The sequence below is a fragment of the Martes martes genome, assembly GCF_963455335.1.
Source record: "Martes martes genome assembly, chromosome: 15".
Taxonomy (NCBI): domain Eukaryota; kingdom Metazoa; phylum Chordata; class Mammalia; order Carnivora; family Mustelidae; genus Martes; species Martes martes.
In genome coordinates, this window is record NC_137903.1 from 3,103,069 (window position 1) to 3,125,708 (window position 22,640).

At 61.9% G+C, this 22,640-nt stretch overlaps 1 protein-coding gene across 3 annotated transcripts in view; it reads left to right on the forward strand.

Moving 5' to 3' along the window:
* KIRREL1 (kirre like nephrin family adhesion molecule 1) overlaps nucleotides 1-22,640 on the forward strand; it is a gene marked incomplete at its 5' end in the record, with an annotated part of 83,167 nt that overhangs the window by 55,468 nt on the left and 5,059 nt on the right. The window contains 9 exons of one of the 3 annotated variants that reach the window (XM_080825185.1): nucleotides 11,709-11,873; nucleotides 13,524-13,673; nucleotides 17,976-18,133; nucleotides 19,809-19,959; nucleotides 20,877-20,982; nucleotides 21,154-21,302; nucleotides 21,480-21,607; nucleotides 22,225-22,351; nucleotides 22,433-22,533. In XM_080825185.1, coding sequence (XP_080681311.1) covers nucleotides 11,709-11,873; nucleotides 13,524-13,673; nucleotides 17,976-18,133; nucleotides 19,809-19,959; nucleotides 20,877-20,982; nucleotides 21,154-21,302; nucleotides 21,480-21,607; nucleotides 22,225-22,351; nucleotides 22,433-22,533 — 1,235 coding nt within the window. The remainder of the gene's footprint in view (nucleotides 1-11,708; nucleotides 11,874-13,523; nucleotides 13,674-17,975; nucleotides 18,134-19,808; nucleotides 19,960-20,876; nucleotides 20,983-21,153; nucleotides 21,303-21,479; nucleotides 21,608-22,224; nucleotides 22,352-22,432; nucleotides 22,534-22,640) is intronic. The other 2 variants (XM_080825186.1, XM_080825187.1) reach the window with 2 other exon arrangements.

The following is a 22,640-nucleotide window of genomic DNA, read 5'->3' on the forward strand; positions in this document are numbered from 1 at the left end:
GGACACACGCAAGGACCCAGGTGCCCCCCCCCAGCGCACATGCACACATGCATACACCCACCCACCCACCCACACCAGATAGCCGCCTCACGCCTCCTGACCCACCTGACGGGGCTGACACCCTGCAGCCCTTGGACCCGCCGCCACCGTGTCTGCTTTTGTCCTTCTGTCTAGACCTCTCTCTTCTATGTCCAGTCGCTCTCTACTACGAAGTTTCTGGAGGAGAGAGACATGCCCTGAAGGAGACACTGTTTAATTTTTAAAGCGATACGACCCGTTCTGATTTCTTTCGGTGCCTGAATTCCAGCCACTTCCAACTGCTCCCTGGTCTTTTACGTCTCCCTGTCTTGGCTCCTGCTGCTCCCTTTGTCTGGAGTGCCCTCCCCCGGCTCCCTGGCTGTTGAAACCCTTCTTGTCGTCAGGGCTCAATGCACTTGTAGGCAGTAAGTGTGTATTTCTTGAATAGCCACTGTGGGCCAAGCAAGGCGTCCGATGTCCAACCTGTATGAGTGGAGGAGGCCAGAGCTCACGAAGGCCAACGCGGTGTGCGTCTCGTCCCAAGGGAAGGCGGGTGTGGAAGTCAGACACGTGGGAAATGCAGTGTTTGCACGGCTCTACGGTGCTTCCCTCCTGTCTCTCCTCCATCCCGACACTCAACGGGCTGTGTTGCCTGGATGGCTGGATACGTTTCCTGGACTGTGCGCCGGGAGGCAGGACCAGCCCAGAGCCCAGGACAGGGCTCGCTCTGCAGTAGACACTAAGGACACATTTATGGAATGAATGGGTAAATATTGAATTGAATTGCATTGACTTTGGGCTTAGTTGCTTTATCCACTAATTGTTGGTTAAGATAATCAAACAACAAGCATTTATGGAGCACCTACTCTGCGCGAAGCCGTTTTGTACTCGTCTCTTTGGAAGGGATGTGCATGTAAGATTATATCTGTTGTCTCTGAGAGTTTACAACCTAGTCTTGTCGAAAAGGAACCAGAATAAAATACAGTATTGCTGCAGACTAGGCTATGGGTCTAAATCAACACGACTGCGTGTCCAGCCCCCAACGCTGACTTGTTGAGTTTCACGATTAATTGCCCCAGGACAGAAGTTTTCCTTCTATCGCCGACTTCCAGCCTAGACCCTTTCGTGGACCTGTTCTTTTCTCTGTCCCTGTGCTTTGCGCAGAATTTCTTCCTTTAAACTTCGGTACTGCAAACCATTTCTGTCTACCTTGATCGAACCGTTACGAATTGATCATTTGATTGGTGTGCGTCTAAGTAAGAGGGGATGTGTGAGGCGTGTGACTAGAATCCTAAAGCACCAGAACCGGAAAGAGACCTTACACACGACCCAGAGCACCTCCGGAACGTGGCTGACAGGCGATCACCCACCCCTGTCTGAACACCTCGAGATGGCGTGAAGTTCTGCAGATACAAACCTCTCTTGGGAGCCACAGTCCCTTAACTTGGGCCTGGGGGCTCGTAACGAAGGCCTGGGACGGGGGGGCCCTGGACACCCCTGTGTCTGCCCAGTCAGCCTTTCTCAGAGACGCTGGTGGGGAGCCGGGGCCGGGTTGGGGGTGTCCGTCCGCGCCCTGTGACTTCCGCCTGGCTGCTGGAGCCAGACAGTCCATCGGGGGCTGCTGGCGGAACGTGCAAGGTCATCTGTGAGGAAGAGTTCCCAGCTCTGGCCGGAGATAAAGTCTAACACCGGGATCTGCTGGGCTCTTTCTTTCTTTTTAATTTTGAGGGGAGGGGGGCAGGGATCAATAAAGCTCATTCTACTTAGAACTGGACAGGTGTCCTGATGAAAGAGCCCCTCCCTGGGGAGAGAAGAGTGAGTGTCCCTCTGGCTCTCCATGTCGGGGTGAGGGGGGAATGCCCCCCTCCCCCCTGCCCACCCCCGTCTTCTGGGTTTCTGAGTTGATGCTGTTTATTCTGGACACCTTTCCTGAAAGCCCAGGAGACGTCTCCGCAGGGGGTCTGGGGAGCAGCCTGTGGGTCTGTCTGGGCTTCGAGCCTGCTGGGGGGTCTGGGGGTCTCAGTGTGGCTGCTCGCAGACTGTACTCGGAAGGAGCCACGTTCATCAGAGGGGAGCAGAACGTTCCAGTCAGCGGAGGAGTAGAGATTGTTCTTGTCCGTGGGGAGGCCCTGTGGCCGCGTGCCGGAGGGCCCCGGGCAGGGGATGGGGCTGGACCCCAGGACAGGCAGCGTGGTGGGAGGTGAGGCCTGGCGCACCAACCCTCCCCCAGAGAAGGTGCCCCGAGGAGGCCTGAGGAGGGAGACGGGTGCTTCAGTCATTGGGACCCTCTGCTTGTGGGGAGAGACCAGGCCTGGCCCTCAGCCCCCCCGGAGTCACCTCATTCTCTTGCCCTCCCCGTCCGCGGCTAACCCTTTCAGAAACCCCTTCCTTTTCTCAAGGATTTCCCTCCTTCCCCTTGACCTGAATGCTTAAGGCCTCCAGACGAGGCCAGAGGACGGGCCCAGACCCCTCCCCTCGCCAGCCGGCCGGGCCACCTTCCTCTCCCAGAAGTCGCAGGACTCTTTCTCCTCCTCCCTCACTCCCCAGCTCCGGCCGTGTTCCCAGCCGTCTTTTCTGTAACTTGCCTCTCACCGCCCCCTTCCCTCCCTTGGCTTAGTGAAGGAGGGTTTCCAGGCAAGGGCTGGTCACGCCTCTCCTGCTCGGCCGTCCATCCACGCAGGATGGGCAGGGTCGGGCGGCTGGCAGGCGGGCTCGGTAGCTGGGAGGCTGGCTCGCGAGCACCGGGGGCTTGGAGACGGGTCTGCCCGAGCACCTGTCTTGGCTGACCCTCAGTTTCTTCAGATAAAGGTGTGGGATTGGTGATCAAGGCGCCGTCCCACTCTGACCTCCAGACTCTCTTTCTGATGTGATTTTCTCGTCTCCTTTTCCCGTCTCGTTCCCGTCTCTTTCGTGCCCCACCGGCACCTTAGCTCCTTCCTTCCCGCACCTTGAAACAGTCCTTCCTCCCCTTTCCTGCCTCCGACTGCCACGTCATCTGCCTTGCTCTCTGCTTTCTGTCTGTGGCTCTCCTCCCGTCCCGTCCTCTGTCACTGTCCGTGTCTCCGCTCCTTTTCCTCCCACCCCATGGGCCTGGGGACTGCTGGGGGGTGGGGGGTGGGCAGCAGCAGGTGCAAGACGGGGTGGGGGCAGGGGCAGAGGGCCCACCTGCTTTGCTGCCCTGCCCCCAGTTCCTGGTGCCTGGCTCCGTCTCCTCGGCCTCTGGCTCTGTGACCGTCCAGGCCTGATGTCCTTCCCCTCCCCTCTCTGTCTGTGTGCCTTCCCCTTATCCTCTGTCTCCTATCAGAGCTAAGTCCTTGCCAGCCACCTGCCTCCTCTCCCGCACCGCCCTTCCCTTTCCCACTGAAGCCAGATTGAAATTCGGTTTTTCAGCAGAACCGTCCACCCTCCCCGCCGCCCCCCTTCCTGCTCCCGCTGTCATACCTGCTCCAGCCAACCCCACTTGGGCTCTCCGTGCCCTTGTCCTTCCCGTAAAACATTCTCAGGAGCCCCTGCCAGGGCACATTTGCATAGAGTTGTCAGATCAGGTCTGGCCCAGGTGTCACCGGGCTGGCAGGACAGAGGGGGCTGGAGGTCCAAATGGGAGTGGGGGAGGGGGCGTGTTTCCAGCTGCACCTGCCAGTCTTTGTTAGTCTGGGAGCTCAGAGTCCTTGCGAGGGGGCCTGGGCTGGCAGGTCACTTCGGAGACCAGGACAGCCTGCCTGCCCTCCACCCTCCCTTTTCCCACCGTGAGCCCCGCGGAGGGGAGGTGTGGAACGCTGACGGGGAACGCCTGGCGAGGGAAGCAAAGAAGGCCCTTCCTTCCCTCTGCTGGGTCACCATCTGGGTCTTCTGAGCCACTGTCCTGGTGTCACAAACCCACAGACCTCCCTCCACACCTGCGGGGGGCATGTGGGAGGGTCGGCGAGGTCTGGCTGAGGCCCCAGGAGGGCCTGCGATGCCGTAGAATCCTTGAGCGGCAGAACCAGAGGGCCCTGAGGAGCCGAGTGCTCAGCAACCTCGCTTTACAGTTTAAGGAAACCGAGACCAGAGATGCGACGTGACCTCCGCACAGTCACACAGCCAGATGGGGGCAGAGGCAGGACCAGATAAGCCCACATCTCTTGACTTCCGGCCCAGGACATGGCTGTCCCTCCCCGGCAGGTGGTGCTGGGCCGGTTCCCCTGCCTCTTTTGGATTTCTGTTCCTGCTTCTCCGTGACTAAGCCGGTAGCCCAGGCCAATAGACTCAGGCTCCCTGTCTCTGGGCGTACCGGCCAGGCCCCGGGGCCCGCCTCCGTAGCCAGCCTCTGCGGTCTGCTCAGATGCAAGGAAACCGGGCCAGACTGTGGCCACTTGTAAAATCCCATCTGGTCCCTGGAAAGATTCCCCTTCGGCCGTCCCCGCCATACCCCAGCCTCGGAGCTGGGCGTCCGGCTGGCTTGGCCAGGCAGGCCGGGGGGAGGGGAGGAGAGACCAGTTTCTGCCTGTGGCTTGGCGTCCAGGTGGCAAGGTGGGGAAAGTTGGTGGGTAGGCTGTCGGGGCAGAGGCTCCTGCTGCCCAGGGCGACGTTTGTGCTTCAGGTGGTGGAATGAATCCTGGCCGGCAGCGGGGCTGGGTCATGATAGGCAGAAGGTTCGCAAACTTGCCTGGGGCTTCATCTGATCTCCGTACCACCTGGTGTCTACTCACCCCTGAGTTCCCCGCTGGGAGCTTCCCGACCCCTGGTTCCTCGCCTGTCAGAGCTTCTGGAAAGCCACACCACATTTCGACATTGTCTGATTCTGGGCTGGACTCTGAATGGCCCAGATCAGCAGAGCCCAGCCCCCATGCCCGTCAGCGCCGGCGGGGAACTTCCGGTCCCAGGGTCCCGAGGCCTCGCCTGTCTGCATCTGTGTGTCCCTGTGCGCTGCCTGGCCTTCTGTCTTTCCCCCTGTGCCCTTGCACGGCCCGCCCCAGCCAGCGCCCCTCCTGCCCTCCCTCTCTCCCTCCCTTCTCCTGCCTTCTCTCCTCTTCTATCAAAGGTGCAAATCTCCCTTTCTCCTCTCTTTCCCCTCTGCTGGCCCAGCCTGGAGAACCGCAATCCTCTTTCCTCGGTGAGATGAGAGAAGCCGGCGGGAGGAGCCCTCCCTGGCTGCTGTATTTTTCATCGAGCAGGAAGGGAATGGCTGGGCTGGGGGAGAAAGTCTGGGGAGGGGGATGAAGGGCGGCGAAGATGTGAGAACGGGGAGGGGGCCGTGTGGCGGGAGGAGGGGTGGAGTGTGGAGAGATTTAGTTCCATCTGAAAGCTGTCGGTGCGAATCAAAGGCTTCCCTTTGAACCAGCAGCAATCTGGAGAGCAGAGCGCCTGGACCACTCCGCCCGGGGGGCTCATTACTGCGCGTTTGATAAATCCGGGGAGACGAGGCCTGGCCTCCACCAACCCCTCTCCTGCAGCCCAGCTTCCTCCACTTCCCCCTGCACTCGGCCCCAGTCCCTCTCTGGTTCCCGGCTGGCCTGGCAGGGCTCTGGGAACGTGACCACCAGGGCACGGGGTGCCAGGACGTGAGCGCCGAAGCATGAACTCGAATGCGGCTGTGCAAGAGCGGGTATGCACACGTGTGTGCACCCGGGGACGTGTGTGCTCACATGTTACGGTACGTGCGTGCCCACAAGACGTGTGCGGGGTGTGTCTGAGAACCTGTGAGCATCTGCGTCCTCTAGGACAGAGCTGGAGATCACTTCTAGGTCAGAATCAGAAGTGTGACTCGACCTCTGTCCTCACCAGGCTCAGCAGGACCGGGAGAGGACCCTGGGGGCAGGCAGCCTCTCCTGGCCTCACTCTTGGCAGCAGAGCTGGAAGGCAGTGTCCCCAGGGAGATGTGGGCTGAGGAGGGGAGGAGGACAGGTTCTCCGCGGAGAGGGGGTGGCATCGAGGGGGGCTGCCAAGGCACCAGAGGTCCCGTCTGCACAGTTGCCGGTCCGGGCCAGGAGGTCCTGGGTGTGGGGAGAGCCGGGAAGGCAGCAGGAGCCGGGCTGGTGCGGTGGCATTCCGAGAGCCAGGTGTCCTGGCCCCTTGCTTTGCTTACTGGCCCCGCTACTCACCAGCTGTGTGGCTCGAGGGAAGTTGCTTTTCTCTGAGCCTCAAATCCTTACTGGGGAGACTAGCGGCAGTGCCTCACGGGCTGCGGCGTGCAGGAAGTGAGCTAGCCTCGGGGCGGCACTGGGCCCAGTGACTGGCTGGGTCAGCAGGGGTGTTTGTTATAACTCCCGAGGCTGGATGCTGGCGCTTAGTGCTTGAGGTTTCTCCAATCACTGAGACCTCTCTGGATGCCCCCTGGCGTTGTCTCGGCCTCGGGAGCCGCTGTCCCTCCGCGTCAGGATGCTCGGGTCAAGCTCCTCCTGCGGTTGGTGGCAGCCTACGAGTCAGCTCCCTCGTGGCCTCCGGGTCCTGGCCACCCCCCAGAGGCCAGCAGGATGGAGTTGGAAGTGGGAGTCTCCGAGTGGGGACCAGAAGTAGTGGGCAGGGGCCTGAGCCCGGTGCCTCCAGGGAAAGCTTCTTGGACGCTCCCGGGGCGTGGCTCGGTGGCCCTGCTGCCGAGAAGCCCCGAGTCCGTTCCCATCTCTGCCGCTAAATAACGTCTCTGTCTTAAGCACCCGGAGCCTCATTTCCCGTTTGTGCGGAATGGACATACCAGCCGCCCCGTGCAGGGACTGAGATGCTGGAAGTGAGGTCTGTAGCGCATCTGCCTGGTGCTGGCACGGAGCTGGCGTCGCATAATTGGGAGTTGTCATTACTAAGGGGCACTGCTCAGACTGAAGGGACAAGAAAGGTAATTCAAAGCGTCTCTGTTCTGCAGGGGCTCCCAGGAGAGTGGGAGAGACAGAATCGCACACATGAGTAACTTTTAATCCGAGGCAGGCTGGGAGAAGTGCTCTAACCAGAAGCCCAAACAATGCGTGGGGGAAGAATGAGGGAGGGGGCTGTGACCAGTCTGGCCGGGGGGGCTGAGTTGGGGTGGGGGCCAGGCAGGGTGGGGCTGGCAACGATGGGGGCAGGGGCGTGGGGAAGGGGGGCATGGGGGTTTCTGCAGCTTTGACCACTCCTCAGCTTGTGTGAAAAGCACAGAGACCCCCTCCCCCGATTCTCCCCCCCAGGACACTCCTCATTTCTCCCCAGGGTCCCTCTGTGCTCCCCTTGCCCTCCCCACCCTGTTGGCTGAGGCTCCTGGGAGCTTCCTGTCCCGTGGGCCCCTGGGGGAGGGGAACACCAAGAGTCTGAGACCCCAGCCTCACTGTGCATGTCTAAAGGAGAGAAGTGCACCAAATGTAGGGGTGCCTGGTCCTGTGGCCAGGCTGGCTCCCATGCCCCTGCTCTCCACCTCTCTCCCTCCATTTTCAGGACCTGAGCCTTCCTGCCGCTCTGCCTTGGCCTGTGACATTCAGGGTCTTCTTGTCACCGGGTCCTGCCTGCTGCCTTTCCCCCCGGATCACTGCCTTGGGTCTGCCTTGTCCTCCCCTGGCCTCCTTCTCACCAAGATCTGCCTTCACTGGTGCTTCTCCCCCAGTCTCAGGACTGTCCCTGGCTCTCCCCAGCCTCTGTGTGGGTGTCTGGCTTTGCCCCCCACCCCACCAGCCTCCCGTGGGTCTGTGTGGCTTGGTGCCTGTGGCCACGTGTCCCTCCCCACCTGTCTTCGTGATGGCGGCTAAGGCTTCCCCACGCCTGTGAAGACAGGGCAGCCACGGATCACAGCCCGTGGGAACTCATTCCAGAGCCCACCTGCAGATTCGTGCGGTCCCCAGGCCGGGGCTGCCGGTCAGGGCGAGCAGAGTGGGCGAGGCGGGACGGTGGTCGTGGGCTGCCTGCGCTCAGGCCCACCCGGGTTCCCTCCTGCTGCGTTGAGCCATGCTCGTGTGTTTCTGTTTGCTGCTGGCTTTATTCCCTGCGAGCGGGGTGCAGACCCTGGGCGGGACTGCGTCTGGCCCCCACCTGCAGTGCGGGCTCCGCTCAGGCACAGATGGTGGAGGCCCGAGGCCCCAGGGCCTCGGGGGGCGTGTGTGTGTGTGTGTGTGTGTGTCCTTGCAAGGCCACTGGGATAGGTTCTTGGTGCCTCTGTGACATGCGGGGACATCCCTCCCTACCTCCTTCTTTGTCGTCATGCCACCAGGACATGTCTGCCCTTGCTGTGGTGCTCTGTCCAGTGTCTGCCCCTCACTGCTTACTTCCTAGGCTTTTCCTCAGCAATCCCGTCATTGCATCAGAACCTTGGGTCCTGCCTCCCCCACCCGTCCCAGCTCTGCTCCACACTCCCTCCTCCAGGGAGCCTCTCAGGACTGTCTGTGCACACTGCCCCCAGCGCTGTACCCGTCTCCCTGCAGGGAGAACCCAGCCTGTCCCTCCACGCCCCTGCCCTGCCTGTGCCTCTGCCGGAGCCTGGGAGCCTGACTGGCCTCTGCCTCCTGTCCCGCACCGGGGGGCGGTGGGGGTGTGGGTCACATAACAGGGTCGCTCGCTGCTTCAGAACACCCGTGGGCCTGCCAGCCGGGCCCGTGTTGGGTGAGGAGCCAGAGCTCTGAGGGACCTGACCTGGACTTGGAGTCCCCTGGACTCATGGCAGGGATGGGCAGTGCTGTGGGGAATGTATGACCGCAGAGGTAAGAAGTGAGGAAAAGGGGCTCTGAGGGCACGTGGGAAGTCAAGGAAAACTTCCCAGACGAAGTAACTCTTTGAGTCCCAAGGGAATGGGGGCAGAAGATCCCCCTCCCCGACCCTGGAATGGGCTATGCAAGGCCTCGGAAGGGTGACGGGAGCCTGGGGTGTGCAGAGGAGAGGGCAGCATGGGGCCTTCCCCTCCCCAGAGCCAACCCGCAGAGTGGGGCCCGTATCGGCATCGTCTTGACTCGGGGGCTGTCTGGGGGCAAACGCGCTTGCGAGTTTTGCAGGGTCAGGATCCAGGGGCTTTGCCACTAAGGACAGTCCCCGAGACCTCTGGGTGTCCCCTCCTCCCTGGGTACTGCAGAGTCTTTGCTTCCACCCCGTCTCCCGACTGAACTGCTTTCTCTCTCATGTCCTTGCTGGGGCTTCCGGGGGCGCCTAACTATGTAGCCGCCCGGGATAGGTATGCGGCATGGCTACCAGTGAGTGGGCCCAGGCAAGGGTTTGTCCCAGGCCTGTCCTACCCCTCATCGCATTAACCTTCAGGGAGTCCTGGAGGTAGGGCTCAGAGAGGGCCTTGGCCAAGGTCACCGTCAGGAAGAGGCAGAGGCATTATGCAAACTGAAGTCTGTCTCCTACACCCGAGCTCCTAAAAGGCCCCATGCAGTCCTAAAAGGCCCCATGCAGTCCTAAAAGGCCCCATGCAGTCCTAAAAGGCCCCATGCAGTCCTTGTCCACACTCCTGGCCGTGCAGGTGAGCAAGGCCCGGGGTTGTTGGGGTGTGGGGGGGGGTGACACGCCCCAGCCATAGCGCCCTCCCCTCGGGCGCTCCCCGTCCCTGGTCTCTGACTCTGACCACAAGGGCTCCCCCTCCATCCTGCCTCTTGTGCCCTGTGGACCAAGAGCAGCTCCTCAGAGTTTGCTGGAGACGTCGCCAGGAGACCAGGGTGTCCGCGCCGTGCAGCAAAGCCGTGAACAGAGTCTCATCTCTGAGCCGGGGACAGCCGGCCAGCCCACTCCCGAGCCCTTGACTTGGGCTCTGGGGCCCTGGGAAGGAGAAACGTGCGGGGACCTTGCAGCATGGAGCTGCACTAGCGAATGCGCAAGGATATGAATAAATTTGAATAATAATGAGGGCCATGCCTGAATTAATAATGCTGCCTGCTCACCTGACCCGCCCCTCCCCCAGGATCTCAGCACCTGCCCCCGGAATCCCTGGAGATGTGGGTGAGCCTTACCCTTGGCTTCTTCAGGGGCCACGGAGGGATGTCGGGTCGGCTGAGTCAGCAGCCCATGGAGTGTGGGGAGGGGCCCTCTTGCTAACTTCCCGGCCCCTGCAGACCCAAGGAACTGGATTTGTGCGCTTCACCGAGAGTAAAGAGGCTGCCTCCTTGTATTAAATCATACGCTGGCCATCACTCCCAGCCCTGCCCCTCTTTCTCCGTCCCCTTTGTGCGCAGCAGACAACGTGGATGTCAGGGGGATTCCAGGGGGATTCAGAGGGAGGAGATGTGGGCCTTGGCTTTGGAGGACAGGTTCCTCTTCAGGTAGACGGAGAGGACAAACACGCTCACCCACCTGCTGCGTTCTACCTCACGGTGAAAACATGGGCATAGGCTCTTAGAGTCTGGGACAGGCAATGCATGGATAGAGCTGTGACAGCAGGGCTGGGAGATGGGACAAGCTGTTTGTCCAAGGAGCTAAGGGATCAATCCAGGAGGGCTTCCTGGAAGAAGGGAATGTGGGGCCAATTTGGAAAGATGGGGAGACATGGACCTGGAGGAAGAAACAGAAGGGAGGGGATAAGACCTGGGTCCTGTCTCTGGTGGCTTAGAGGGAGGTCTCAGAAGGGGGAGGGACAAGTTCCCTCCGCCTACACACTGGAGTGATAGAGGTTCAGAGAAATTGTGGAAAGGGTTGGATTTGGGGATTGTGGTCAGAGCCGCGGGAGCTGGGGAGGGAAAGATGAGAGCGGAGTCCCCTGAGCTGGGGCAAAGCTGATTTTGGTCGCAGCAGTGTGACAGATTGGGGACGAAGCTAGGGAGCCCCAGACCTCTCCCTTTGCCATCTCCCCTCTTCCCACAGCCTGCCCCAGCAGCAGACCAGCTCTGGCTTGCAGGGGGTGGGAGCCCGGGGGGAGGAGCTGCCACAATCCAATTCCCTGCTCCATTTAGGCCCCACAATTAAAGGCAATTACTCTGCAGCTCTCTAATCAAACGCTCCGGGCCGGGCTGCCAGGCGGGCAGCCATGTGTGGCTCCACAGCCGGGGGTGGGGGGCGTGGGGGGAGAGGAACAAAGTCACACGCGCGCCTGGCTCCCACCGCGCGGGCGGCACGGTGCGGGTCCGTGCGTCCGCGTGTACGCACGCGTGCCCTGGAGCTCAGGGGCAAGGGGCAGACGCGCTGGACAGGGGGGAGTGCCAAGAAGTGGGCTCAGAGGTTTGCTGTGGACGCTCCGACCCCAGGACGCCGGTGTTCACCCGTGTGAGATGCCTGCCCGGGGAGTCTGCCCTTGTGTGGCCCACTGGGTGCGCCATCACTAAGGCTCACGTGTGCTACCTGTGATGGCTCACAGGACACATGCAGGCGGGGGTACAGTGCCGTAGTCACACCCTGGGATTGCAGGGGTGGTGCAGGGCCAGTGGCTCTGCTCCTGGGTGCAGCACCTGGGAACAGGGCTGGGGGTGAGGTGGCAGATGGCGGGACAGGACCAGGACCTGGAGGGCTGAGGCTCAGGTTTGACTCTGCAATCTGCCCCTCACTCCCCCTCACCTGTCCCCACCCCCAGGCCTCAGTGTCCTGTCTGTGGCACAGGAGGAGGGGACTAGCCTCATCTCAAACCCTCCATAACACTGCGCTGCTGAGCGCCCCTGCTCCTGAAACCCGTCCCTCTGGGGCAGGGTAGGGGTGAGGAGGAGGAATCCGGGGCCAGCATATGACATCTTGGCAGGAAGGGGCTGGGCTGGAGTGGGGCAGGGACAAGAGGGCAGGGATGGGGCCCAGGGAGGGTGGCCCCTTGCTGGAGCCCCTTCCCTCCCGTATGTCCTTACTCTGTGCCGGCTTGGCTTTGCCAGGGACCCAGACCCGCTTCAGCCAGGAGCCGGCTGACCAGACGGTGGTGGCAGGACAGCGGGCCGTGCTCCCCTGTGTGCTGCTCAACTACTCCGGCATCGTGCAATGGACCAAGGACGGGCTGGCGCTGGGCATGGGCCAGGGCCTCAAAGGTGAGTGGGTGGCCCGCCGGCCTGGCACTCGGACATCCTGTCTTTGTACCCCTCCCCAGTAGAGGCCTCTGGGCCCGTGGCCCTTACCTCTCTGAGCTCCAGCCTCCCCTCCCCCATCTCTGTGAGGCCAGCTTTGCCCTCCCCTCCTGAGCTCTGCCTCCCCTGCTCTCCCAACCCCGAAGCTCTACGTTTCCTCCGGCTGCCGACGGGCTCAAGAAAGGCAACAGGAACCTGAAAGGTTGAGGGGAAACGAGAGGCCTTTACGTAAGAGAGCTTGAGACAGACAGACAGACACCAGGAGAGGTGCTCCGGGCAGAAAGAGGTGAGGCCAGAGGGGCAGGAGACCGCAGAGCGTCCTGTGGGAGCTGGGAGAGAGCGCAGGGACCCTCTGTCCCGCAGGTCCCTCCCGCCAGGCTGGCTTTGCTCCAGACTCCCTCCTGCCCCTGCCCAGGCCAAGAACCCATGGTAACGTCAGCCTGGGCGCCGATGTCTGTGTTTGTGTGAGAAGGCTTTATGGGGTGCTGGGCAGCCTGTGCCGAAGCCGTGAGGCGATTCAGGGAGACAGAACAAACCAATGACCTCCTATATTCCAGAACAAGGAGGGGCACTTTGGGGAAGGCCTCCTGGCCAGGGCGGAGGAGGATGGCCCCTGGGTTCCAGGGCTGCCTCTGCTGCTGGTGAGCTGGGAGACCTTAGGAACGTCGCGGCACCTCTCTGGGTTTCGGTTTACCACCGTGTAAAACAGCCGTAGAACGCGGGGGATCCGGCGCGGCAGGCGTGAGTTCGGAGCCAAATGAGAGACCGCCGGGAAGCGGCATCACGCCGGAAGCCCAGGAAGGGCCGCACATTCTTATTCTTTTTGTTGTCTAGGGGTTGAGATTATTTGCCGTGGGGTCTGCATATTAGCACAAGTGGGGGAAGTCTGTCCGTGCAGAGGAGGGAGATAGGCTAGTGGATCTATCGACGATAGGAAGAAAGAGAAACTGGGAGAGAGAGAGATCAATGGATATGGAGTGAGAAGGATCGATAAGCCCTGGACAGAAGGAGATAATGGGAGTGAGCCGGTGGGGAGCCCGGGAGAGAGGGACAGGGGAGGGCATGCGAGCCTGCAGGGGAGGGCAGAGCCAGAGGGGGCCAGCGGCTCCGAGGCCCACCTGCCGCAGCAGCCGTGGCTTCTCCAGGGCCCGTGTGGGTCAGGGGCTCCTTCAGGGGCAGGACCCTGCCGCATCCATCCCCGGCGTGGCCAGTGCGGGCATGGCCTCGGCCTGCCTCGGCTCCCCCGGCCCCCGGCCCCAGGGAGCCCCGTCTGTGCTGCGATGCCCTGTATTTCCAGCGCCCACATGCCCTCCCCTCTCCTTTTCTCTCAGCTTCTTTCCTGCTCTTTCCTGTTCTTACGAGGGACGCTGGTCTGGAAGCAGCTCCAGGAATTCCGCTCGTCTGCCCCTTCTGCGTCCCCATGGCTCCTGCTTCCGGGCCCCCAGCCTGTCTGTAGGAGGCTGTGACATGGGAATGTGACACCTGGGGCTCTGTGGACGGGGTCCCAGGCCAGGGCGGCGGGAGGAGCGCAGCCACGGGGAGAGAGGGGCCCCTGGTAGGCCGGGTCCCAGGCTGGGGCAGGGCTCACCTCGTTCGCCCTTTGTGTCCCCGCAGCCTGGCCACGGTACCGGGTCGTGGGCTCCGCGGATGCCGGGCAGTACAACCTGGAGATCACGGACGCCGAGCTGTCTGACGACGCCTCCTATGAGTGCCAGGCTACAGAGGCTGCCCTGCGCTCGCGGCGGGCCAAGCTCACCGTGCTCAGTAATGCTCTGCCCTCCTCCCGCTCTTTCCCTCCTGTCCCCATGACTCCTCCCTTCTTCCCGGCCGCTTGTCTGTCCCCACTGCCCTCCCGCATCCTTCTCTAAACTTTGTGCAAAGCCAAGTCCAGCAGAAGAGGGTAAAGCGGGCTGTGGGCCCCCACTGGTGGGACCGAGGGCACGTGAGGCCTGGCGTCCTCTGTGCCCAGTGGGTTGGGCTCTTTCTGTTGGACATAGGGCTCCCCCAGGGCAGAGGAGTTGGGGTGGTGGAGATGCACCTGCTCCTGGCCCAGGCTTGTCGGTGAAGAGCTTCTCCCGCACCCCCCACGCCTGCCTCCAGCCCCAGCAGCTGTCCCGGGGCTGCCTTTCCTCCTCACTCAGCCCCTTCACCACTCGTTTCCTCCCTGGCCACTGAGAGTCCCCTGGAGGCCCTTCTGAGAGCCGGGGAGCAATACCAGAAGGAATGAGCTGGAGGAGGGTTGAGAACCGGGACGGTGGGCTGGGTCCTGCTGGCGCCGAGCAGATGTCCCTCTCTGAGAACCCCCGGGGCCATTTGCATAATGCGGGGACTGGCCCCTGCAGGAGGCAGGCTGGGACGCGCCCTCTGGCTCCCTCTGGCCTGGTGCTCTCCCTCCGCCTCTGCCTGGGACCTCCCTCTTCCCTTTTGTCCTCCATGCTGTCCCGTTCCTTTCTGCTGCCTTCATGTGCTCTGTTGGGCTCCCGCTTTTCCATCTCGTTGCCTGAAACCTGCAACGTGGGAGAAGCCCCTGGAAGGGATGGGGGGAGAGAGGAACTGAGACCACGAGCTTGGACACAGGCAGGTTTTACCTGGCGGGAGAGTGGGAGTGAGAAGGGGGCAGGAAGTCGTCCTTGTGTCTGGAAGGGCTGGCACTGGGACCCCGAAGGGTCACGAGCCCTGGGTCTCAGTTTGCTCTTCTGTCAGGCAGCACGGTGACATCAGCCTTCTCTCAGCCGCTCTGCCACTCCCGCCCAGGCAGCTGTGAACCACTAGGGCTTGGGCAGGGAGGTGTCAGGGCAACAAGGACTCTAGCCTGGGGGGAGGGGGCTCGCGCTTCCTCTCTGGTGAGCAAGGCGCAAGCCTGAGATCAGGGAGAGAGTCGGGCGGCCGCCAGGGATGGGCCTGGGGCACCACGACAGCACCTCCCATCCCTCCTGGGTGTGTGTGAGCCCGCGCCAGCCCAGGCCATCCAAGGGAACCACGAGATTCTCGGCAGTCCTCTGTCTTCTCTTCCCTCCCTAACTGCCTCTGTTGTGGATCCTGGAGGTCCTGCTTCTCACCCAGGGGACTCCCATCCCAACAAGGAGCCCCTGGTCTTCCCTCCCCTCTCCTGCCCCAGACCCCCAGAGACAGAGCAGCAAGGATGAGGAAAAGCCAGCTAAGCCCCTAAGTATGGCAGGAATGGGGCTTATAATGGCATCCAGTGGCTTGTTTTGTTCAAGAAAGGCTTCCTGGAAGAGGACTATGAAGGAGGACCCTCGATGGAAGAGTGCCTTGTTAAAGAACTTGCAAGCCACTGAGGGAGAGTCCACGGTGGGGACGCTGGGTGGCTCATTTGGAGGGCATGGTCTGTGTGCAGTGTGTGCAACTTCCCAGCCTATCTGGGGAGTTTGGGGGGTCTGGAGGGCAGGGACAGTCCCCAAGAAGAAAAAGAGTGAGAGGTTCGTGCTCGCTCATCTCTCTCAGACCTCCTGCCACCCGCAGCCGCGTGCAGGCTAAGAAGACAGGCTACGTCTCGCACGCTCCCTGCTCACCCGGTTCTGCACATCTTTGCTCACGGTACCAGTCCTGGAGACTGAGCAGAGTGGAGAGTGCCTGTGTCCAGTGCCCGGTAGACCCCCCCATCTGCAGCCACAGCCCTTGCCTGCCCGCCCCACTGCAGTCCGCCTTCTTCACGCAGCAGCAGCATTTCCTTCTCCCTGGGGCAGGACTGAGCAGCAGCCTCCCACTCCCCTGCAGACAGGGCGCCCACATGCAGGCCTGCAGCCTCCCCCCTCCCACCCCCAGCCCTGCCGTGCGGGCAGGGCTCCAGGGTCAGTGGGCCCGGCCCCCACCAGCCATGCCGCTTAACTCCCTCTCCTGCCTCAGAGCGCATTTCATAAGCTCTCCGAGCCTCAGGGACCTCGTCTGGCAGCTGGGGTCCATGTATTTACCACGAAAGGATTAATGAAGTGCGCTTTGCGGGGAGTGTCAGACGCAGTCACGTACGCGTGGAACTGGGCCCTTTGGTCAGCTTCCCACGAGCGGCGGAAACACTCGATCGTGTCGCAGCTCACCGGCTGCACGTCTGGGATCTCCAGTCGACTTCACAGCATCACCGCTGGGGAAGAGGAGTCTATGCTATTTTTAAAACTTTACAAACAAGGAAACTGAGGCCACAGACCCACATAATTTGCCACAAATTATGAAAACGTGTTTGTAAACAAGCAGCCACACGGACACGCGCCCGCTGACGGCAGAGCAGACGATTCTCCTTTGCCCCAGAAACGGAGAGAAAGATGGGTTAGCGACAGGTGGATGGTCTTGCCCGAAGGAGGGGAAAGGGCCGGCGCTCCAGGGAGGGGAGAGCCCATGGGAGGCGACGCCTTCCATCTGAACCAGGACGTAGTGTCCCCCGCAGATGGGCAGGATCTCTGCTCATCCAGGACGTCCTTGCTGGGTGAGACCGCAGGTGTGACCTCAGAGGGGCCAGCGCAGACCAGGAGACCCCGAGGGGGGGCTCTATATCCACGTCTCTCCTTCGCACCCCACTTCCCCATGTGCACACGGGAACCGGGCCTAAGCAAAGAGGAGGAGGCGGGGACTCGGCTGATCTGTCTGCCCGGAGCCGGGGGCGCTGCTGGTTCTCGTCCGAGCAGCAGCACGAACACGGCACACGGTCACCCGGGCCTGCGCACCGCAGTCCACACCCAGCGCCCCTGCTGACCTTCACCAGGGCCCCTGGGTTAGGCCGTGCCGCGTCCCTGCTGAAGAGGGACTCTCCCCCGAGGGCCTCACCCAAGATCACACGACAGGTGACCAGCCGTGCCGGGGTGTACCATCAGGGCAGCCTGCTCGGAAACTGCTCCTCTGTGTGCGTGAGTTGAGCGGACCAGAGACGGGGCAGGTGGTTCCTTTCTAGAAGAAACTGCAGTGCAGGACCGGCCTTTCCTACGCCCCAGGGCAGCCCTGCCCGGCGTGAGGCTCGGTGGGCCTCCAGCACCAGCTCTCAAGGGTTTCCTCACCGAGCCTCCCCTGGGTCTTCCCAGCAGAAGGCAAACCAAGCCCTTTCCCACCGCTGGCCTGACGACAACGGGGGCACCGGAAGGACGGTCACCGGAATCCCGAAATCCCGCCTTTGCCGCTTCAGTCCCTTATTTACTCCTTCAGCTGCGCTCCCCGTGGACCTGCTGTCAGCCAAGCTCTGCTAAACCTCGGGCTTTCAGAGAAAGAAGCAGCCCCGCCTTCAAGGAACGTGGCATCTCACCGCCGGAGCTTTTTGGAGCCTGTGGGGATAGGACAAGGAGAGGCCTATTTCTTGGCATCAGAAATCGGACCCATTCAATCCCTCGAGCGGTTAGCAGGAGCCGACGGTGGCCACCTCTAGGCCCTGGAGTTGGTAGAAAACCAGGGAGCAGGGGACAACAGCTTTGGTTGGGAAGGGGGCCCGAACAGTCATCCTAAGTGACCCCCATATGAGGTCGGTGAGGAGCTCCGAGCCCCTGCCTGGTGCCACCGCTGGGCCGGCTGTGGTGGGAGGGCCTGTGCAGCAACCTGCAGAAGGGACAGCAGGGGTCAGGGCTCGAGAAAGTGCGGGGCTGGCTGGGGGACCCTGAGCGGGAGGCTGAGACGCTAGTGAGCACGCCCACGGCACTTCATAGCCCGCCGAAGTGTCTGGGCAAGGAGGGGCACTGTCTTAGCTGCGCTGGAGAAAATAACCTGCCAGTAGTGATGGATGTGTCTGCCGGGGGGACTGGAGGCAGGGAGTCTGTTCGAGAGGTTGCTGTGATAGACCGGCTCACCGGGCTGGCCCAGGGTGGGGCACCCCTGTGAGGCCCCCGGGGTGTGAGCTGCACCCCGACCCTGGAGAGCCTAGCTCTTCCCCAGTCTGTGGATGAGCACCCCTCATCCGCCAGACGGGCTGGGAAAGAGCCTGCTGGGGTTGGGGGTCTGTGCTGGTGGCGACAGGTGCAGGGATTGCAAGTTTAGACGGCAGCAGCCATCCACGGAGCAGACACGCAGTGGGAGGGACGCGGCAGGGTCAGGGGCTTAGTCGCACCCTGACTGATGGCTCCAATCACCCCGCAGTCCCCCCAGAGGACACCAGGATCGATGGCGGCCCTGTGATTCTGCTGCAAGCTGGTACCCCCCACAATCTCACATGCCGAGCCTTCAACGCCAAGCCGGCCGCCACCATCATCTGGTTCCGGGATGGGACACAGCAGGAGGGCGCTGTGGCCAGCACGGTGAGACCCTGCTGCTCCCCCAGACCCCTCAGCCCCATCCCAGGTGGGCCTGACCCAGATTTGGGGGGCAAAGCTGTGACGGGAGAGCTCGTACGTCATCTGGTAAAACCCTCATTGTGTAGCTGGGATCCAGAGGAAAGGAGGACGCGCCTAAGTTCATGGTGCATTGGTGCATTCAGTGGCTAGCAGAGATGAAGAATAATGCTAATGCCAGCTACACTGATTAAGCACCTACTGTGTACTGGGCACAGTGCATGCTAAGCTCCTAATGGACAGTCCCTCTGGATCCTCAAGGGAGTTTCATAAGGCTGGTGTTCTTTCCAACTCACCAAAGAGGGACACCGATGGTCAGAGAGGTTGCTGCCTTGCCCGAGGTCACAGGGCTTGTGTGCAGCGGAGCTGGGGTCTGCACGTGGCTCAGGCTGCCCTCCACTGAGCCCCTCGGCCTTCTTTCTTCGGCCTCTGGTTGGCGCGACTGAGTGAGTAGGCTGTGGCAAAGTCACCAGGTGATGTTCTGGGCGGCGCTGGAATGAACATCCACATGTCCAGTATGAGGTGCTTCTTCTGCCAGCTGTGGGCAAACATACAGGTGTGCCCAGCCCTTTGCTGGGTGCCGTGGGAGACCTGCTCACCTGTGTGCCTCGGAGAGCAGCGCCAGGCAGAACCGGATTAGCTCTGCCCTTGACAGGCTGGGTGACCTTGGACAGCTCCCTGCTCTCTGGCCTTGGTTTCCCCATTTGACCCAGGACACTCTGGCCTCAGTGGTGCTTAACCCTTTAGCACAAGACATCTGTAATTTTTCTCCTTTAGGGCTACATATTTTGAAATGTTTTGGCAACCAAACGAGCTGATTTGTTAACAGCCATTTGTCGTTCACGTCCCTTCTCCAATTTTCTAAAGACACAGGTCCTGGGCGAGCAGCTGGGAGGGGGCGGGGGGGAGCCTGCGCCCTGCACGGCGCTGGCCCTGCTCTGCCCAGCAGAGGATTGCGTGCTGCCGCCGGAGAGTAGCAGCGTGGTTTGCCTCGCACAAATCAGCTCACAGCCTCAGGTCGGCCCCCACGGAGCCGGTGAGACAGCCTGTGAGCCCTTCCCGCTCTCCAGGGGCTTGCAGTCTGACAGGAGAACCCCAGTACCCAGCTCACGCACAGGCCCCCGGGGCGAAGCTGCTGTGCCGAGTGGAGAAGACGGAGCTGGAGGGTCTCGAGGGGCGGGAGGGTCGCAGAGATGGTGCAGAAGAGGAGGGACTTGTGCTGCCCTGAGTCCCCGGAATGAGGCTCAGAACCACGGGGAATGGCAGGCCATGCAGAGTGGGCTCCGGCAGAAACGGCACGACACTTAGCAGCTGTGGCCTGACACGGGTCCGTCAGTCGTGCGCTCGGCCCTCGTGTGTCGTGCTCACTAGCGGGAACTGTGGGTCCTGGAGGGCAGATGGGAACTCACTGCATTTTCTGTTCAGTTTTTCCGTACACTTAAAACTTCTCTAAAAAATAAAGTCTATTTATTTTAGAGTCTTTATTTTAAGAGGCTGGGTCTGGGGCAGGGGTGGGGAGGGCTGCAGTTCCGGTTAAAGTCCTCATGCCCCTCCGGCACAAGCCCGTCTCTGTGCGGGGTCATCCTGATCGCACTGTAGGGGGGGTGTAGCCTGACCCGGTCTCCCACTTGTCCCACCCCAGGAACTGCTGAAGGACGGGAAGAGGGAGACCACCATCAGCCAGCTGCTCATTAACCCCACAGACCTGGACATTGGGCGCGTCTTCACCTGCCGCAGCGTGAACGAGGCCACCCCCACCGGCAAGGAGACTTCCATCGAGCTCGACGTGCACCGTGAGCAGGGGTCCTGCCGCGGCGCTGGGGGGAAGACTGGGCTAAGGGAGGGAGTGCGGGGCGACCTCGGAGAAGCCCCGAATGCCGATCCTGCAGGGGCTGGGGGCTGGGGGAGGCAGGGGGTGTGAGTCAGGCAGCTCCTGAGTCCGACCCAGCATGAGACTTGGGCTGTGACTTCACCTCTCTGAGCCTCAGCTCCCAATTCTGTGTATGTGAGGAACATAAAACACGGGCCTACAGTGTCTTCTCTGAAATTCCAAACTAAATCCGATTTGCTGGCAAAACGTGAACTAAGGTTCTCCACGGTCTCTTACTTAACCCGTGTCTCACTGTGAGGTGTTGCCCGGACCCCGCTGGGGGTCTTATGTAGCAAATGGTCTGTGCACACCAGCACCTTTCTAAAACTGGGAAAACTCCAAATTCTGAAGTACATCTAATCCCCTGGGGCTCAGAGAAGGGACTGGGGACCTGCTGCCGTCTGTCGGGGCTGGGGGAGCACTTGGACGAGACAGTGTCAGGGCAGCCAGCATGGAGCCTACTGCTGTGTGGGGGGTGCTCAGTACAGCCCCTCCGCCCAGAAAAGGGAGGGAGCTGGGCGGGGGCCGGAGATGCCCGACCCGCACCCCTTTCAGTGGGCCCCAGCAGGCTGCCCTGACTCCTCGTGGCCACTGTGCACTTTATATCCCCTAATTGTCCCTTAGGCGTCAGCCTGGGTCCCAGCCCCCTAGCTGGCCCCATGGCCCGGCCCCCTGGAGGCCCCCTGGGGTAAAGGTGAGGAAGATGCCTTCTTACCCGCCCTGGTTCTCTATTCACTCCAGTTCCCAGATCTCTGCACAGGGAGAGGGATGGGTGTGTGGGTGAGGAAGAGAAAGACACTTGAGGGACAGAAAAGACCCCTCCTGTCCCCTGCCTTGCAGACCCTCCCACGGTGACCCTGTCTATTGAGCCGCAGACGGTACAGGAGGGGGAGCGCGTCGTCTTCACCTGCCAGGCCACAGCCAACCCTGAGATTCTGGGCTACAGGTGCAAGGGGTGGGGGCTGGGGCACCCTGGCCTGGGGGGAGGTGCCGGGTGCAAGGGTGGGGGCTGGGGACAGCCTGGGCCTGGAGTGGGGCTGCGGGGGGCATCGTGCCACTGGCTGTAGGTGAGGGGAGTCCAGGGCCTGATCCCCGCCCCTCGCTGCCTTCACCCCAGGTGGGCCAAGGGTGGCTTCTTGATTGAAGACGCCCACGAGAGTCGCTATGAGACGAGCGTCGACTACTCCTTCTTCACGGAACCTGTGTCCTGTGAGGTCCACAACAAAGTGGGGAGCACCAACGTCAGCACCTTAGTGAACGTCCACTGTGAGTGCCGCCAGGGCAGGGACCCCGGAAGGGTCTGGGGTGGGGGTGGGGGCTCCGTGAAGCTCAGGGGACAGGCGACAGGCCGGGGAAGTGGCAGGGCCGTGGAAGGAAGAGAAGGTCGGCTGGAGCTGAGCCCCGATGAGCCCGAGGCCCTAGCCAGTGCTCTTTTCCACACAGTTGCCCCCCGGATCGTAGTTGACCCCAAACCCACGACCACAGACATTGGCTCTGATGTGACCCTCACCTGTGTCTGGGTGGGGAATCCCCCCCTCACCCTCACCTGGACCAAAAAGGACTCAAACATGGTAAGACGCTTGCTGCCCATCTTGAGCGCTGGGAGGAAGGAGTCGGTCCCAGGTGGGAGAGCGGGGGTGGGGCGGGGCAGGTGCACCATGACTTTTCCAGTCGGAGCCACAGTGTGTCTAGGGTCTTGGGATTTGAAGGAGGAGGCCGGTGCTTGGGATCAAAACCCCCTTCTTGCCCTGGAACAGCGGGCTGACTCAGTGGCCGTGGGAGGGACACGGGGACCAGGTGTGTGTGGAAGGAGGGGTTTCTGCAGCTCTATAGACCCCTGCATTGGACAGTTTGGGCTGGAATTGCAGAAAGAGGGATTTCAGGGTGAGACTCCCTGCCTTGCTTGGGAGGGAAAGTTCTAGAACAGACCCTCCGAGAGGCTGCGTTCTCTGAAGTCACCGCAGCTCCGGCTGCCCTCGCTGGCCTCCGCCCTTTGCAGCCCACTCTAGTGGAGACAGCGGGCCTCAGTGAGGCCCTTTTTAGAGTCAGGGGATGCACCCTTCGCCCTTCCGGGAATTCACTTGTGGCCCTTCCTGCTTTCTTCCCAATGCCTCCGATGCGGGGCCCCACTTGGATCCAGGGGCCCAGGCCTCCTGGCTCCCCACCCGAGGCTGCTCTCTCTGCCCAGGTCCTGAGTAATAGCAACCAGTTGCTGCTGAAGTCAGTGACCCAGGCCGATGCGGGCACGTACACCTGCCGGGCCATCGTGCCTCGGATCGGTGTGGCCGAGAGGGAGGTGCCCCTTTACGTGAATGGTGAGCGGCCTGCGGGGCTGGGTCTGGGCGGGCAGGTGCTGCCACGTCCCGCCGGCCCTGACTGCGTCTTCTTGCTCACAGGACCCCCCATTATCTCCAGCGAAGCGGTGCAGTACGCTGTCAGGGGTGACGGGGGCAAGGTGGAGTGTTTCATCGGGAGCACGCCACCCCCGGACCGCATCGTGAGTGCTGCCTGCGTCCCGGCCAGTGCCCTGGGGGCTGTGTCCCTCTGCCCCCATCCCTGCTCACAGGTCACCCCTTCCTCTCTCACTGTCCCATGGCCCTGAGC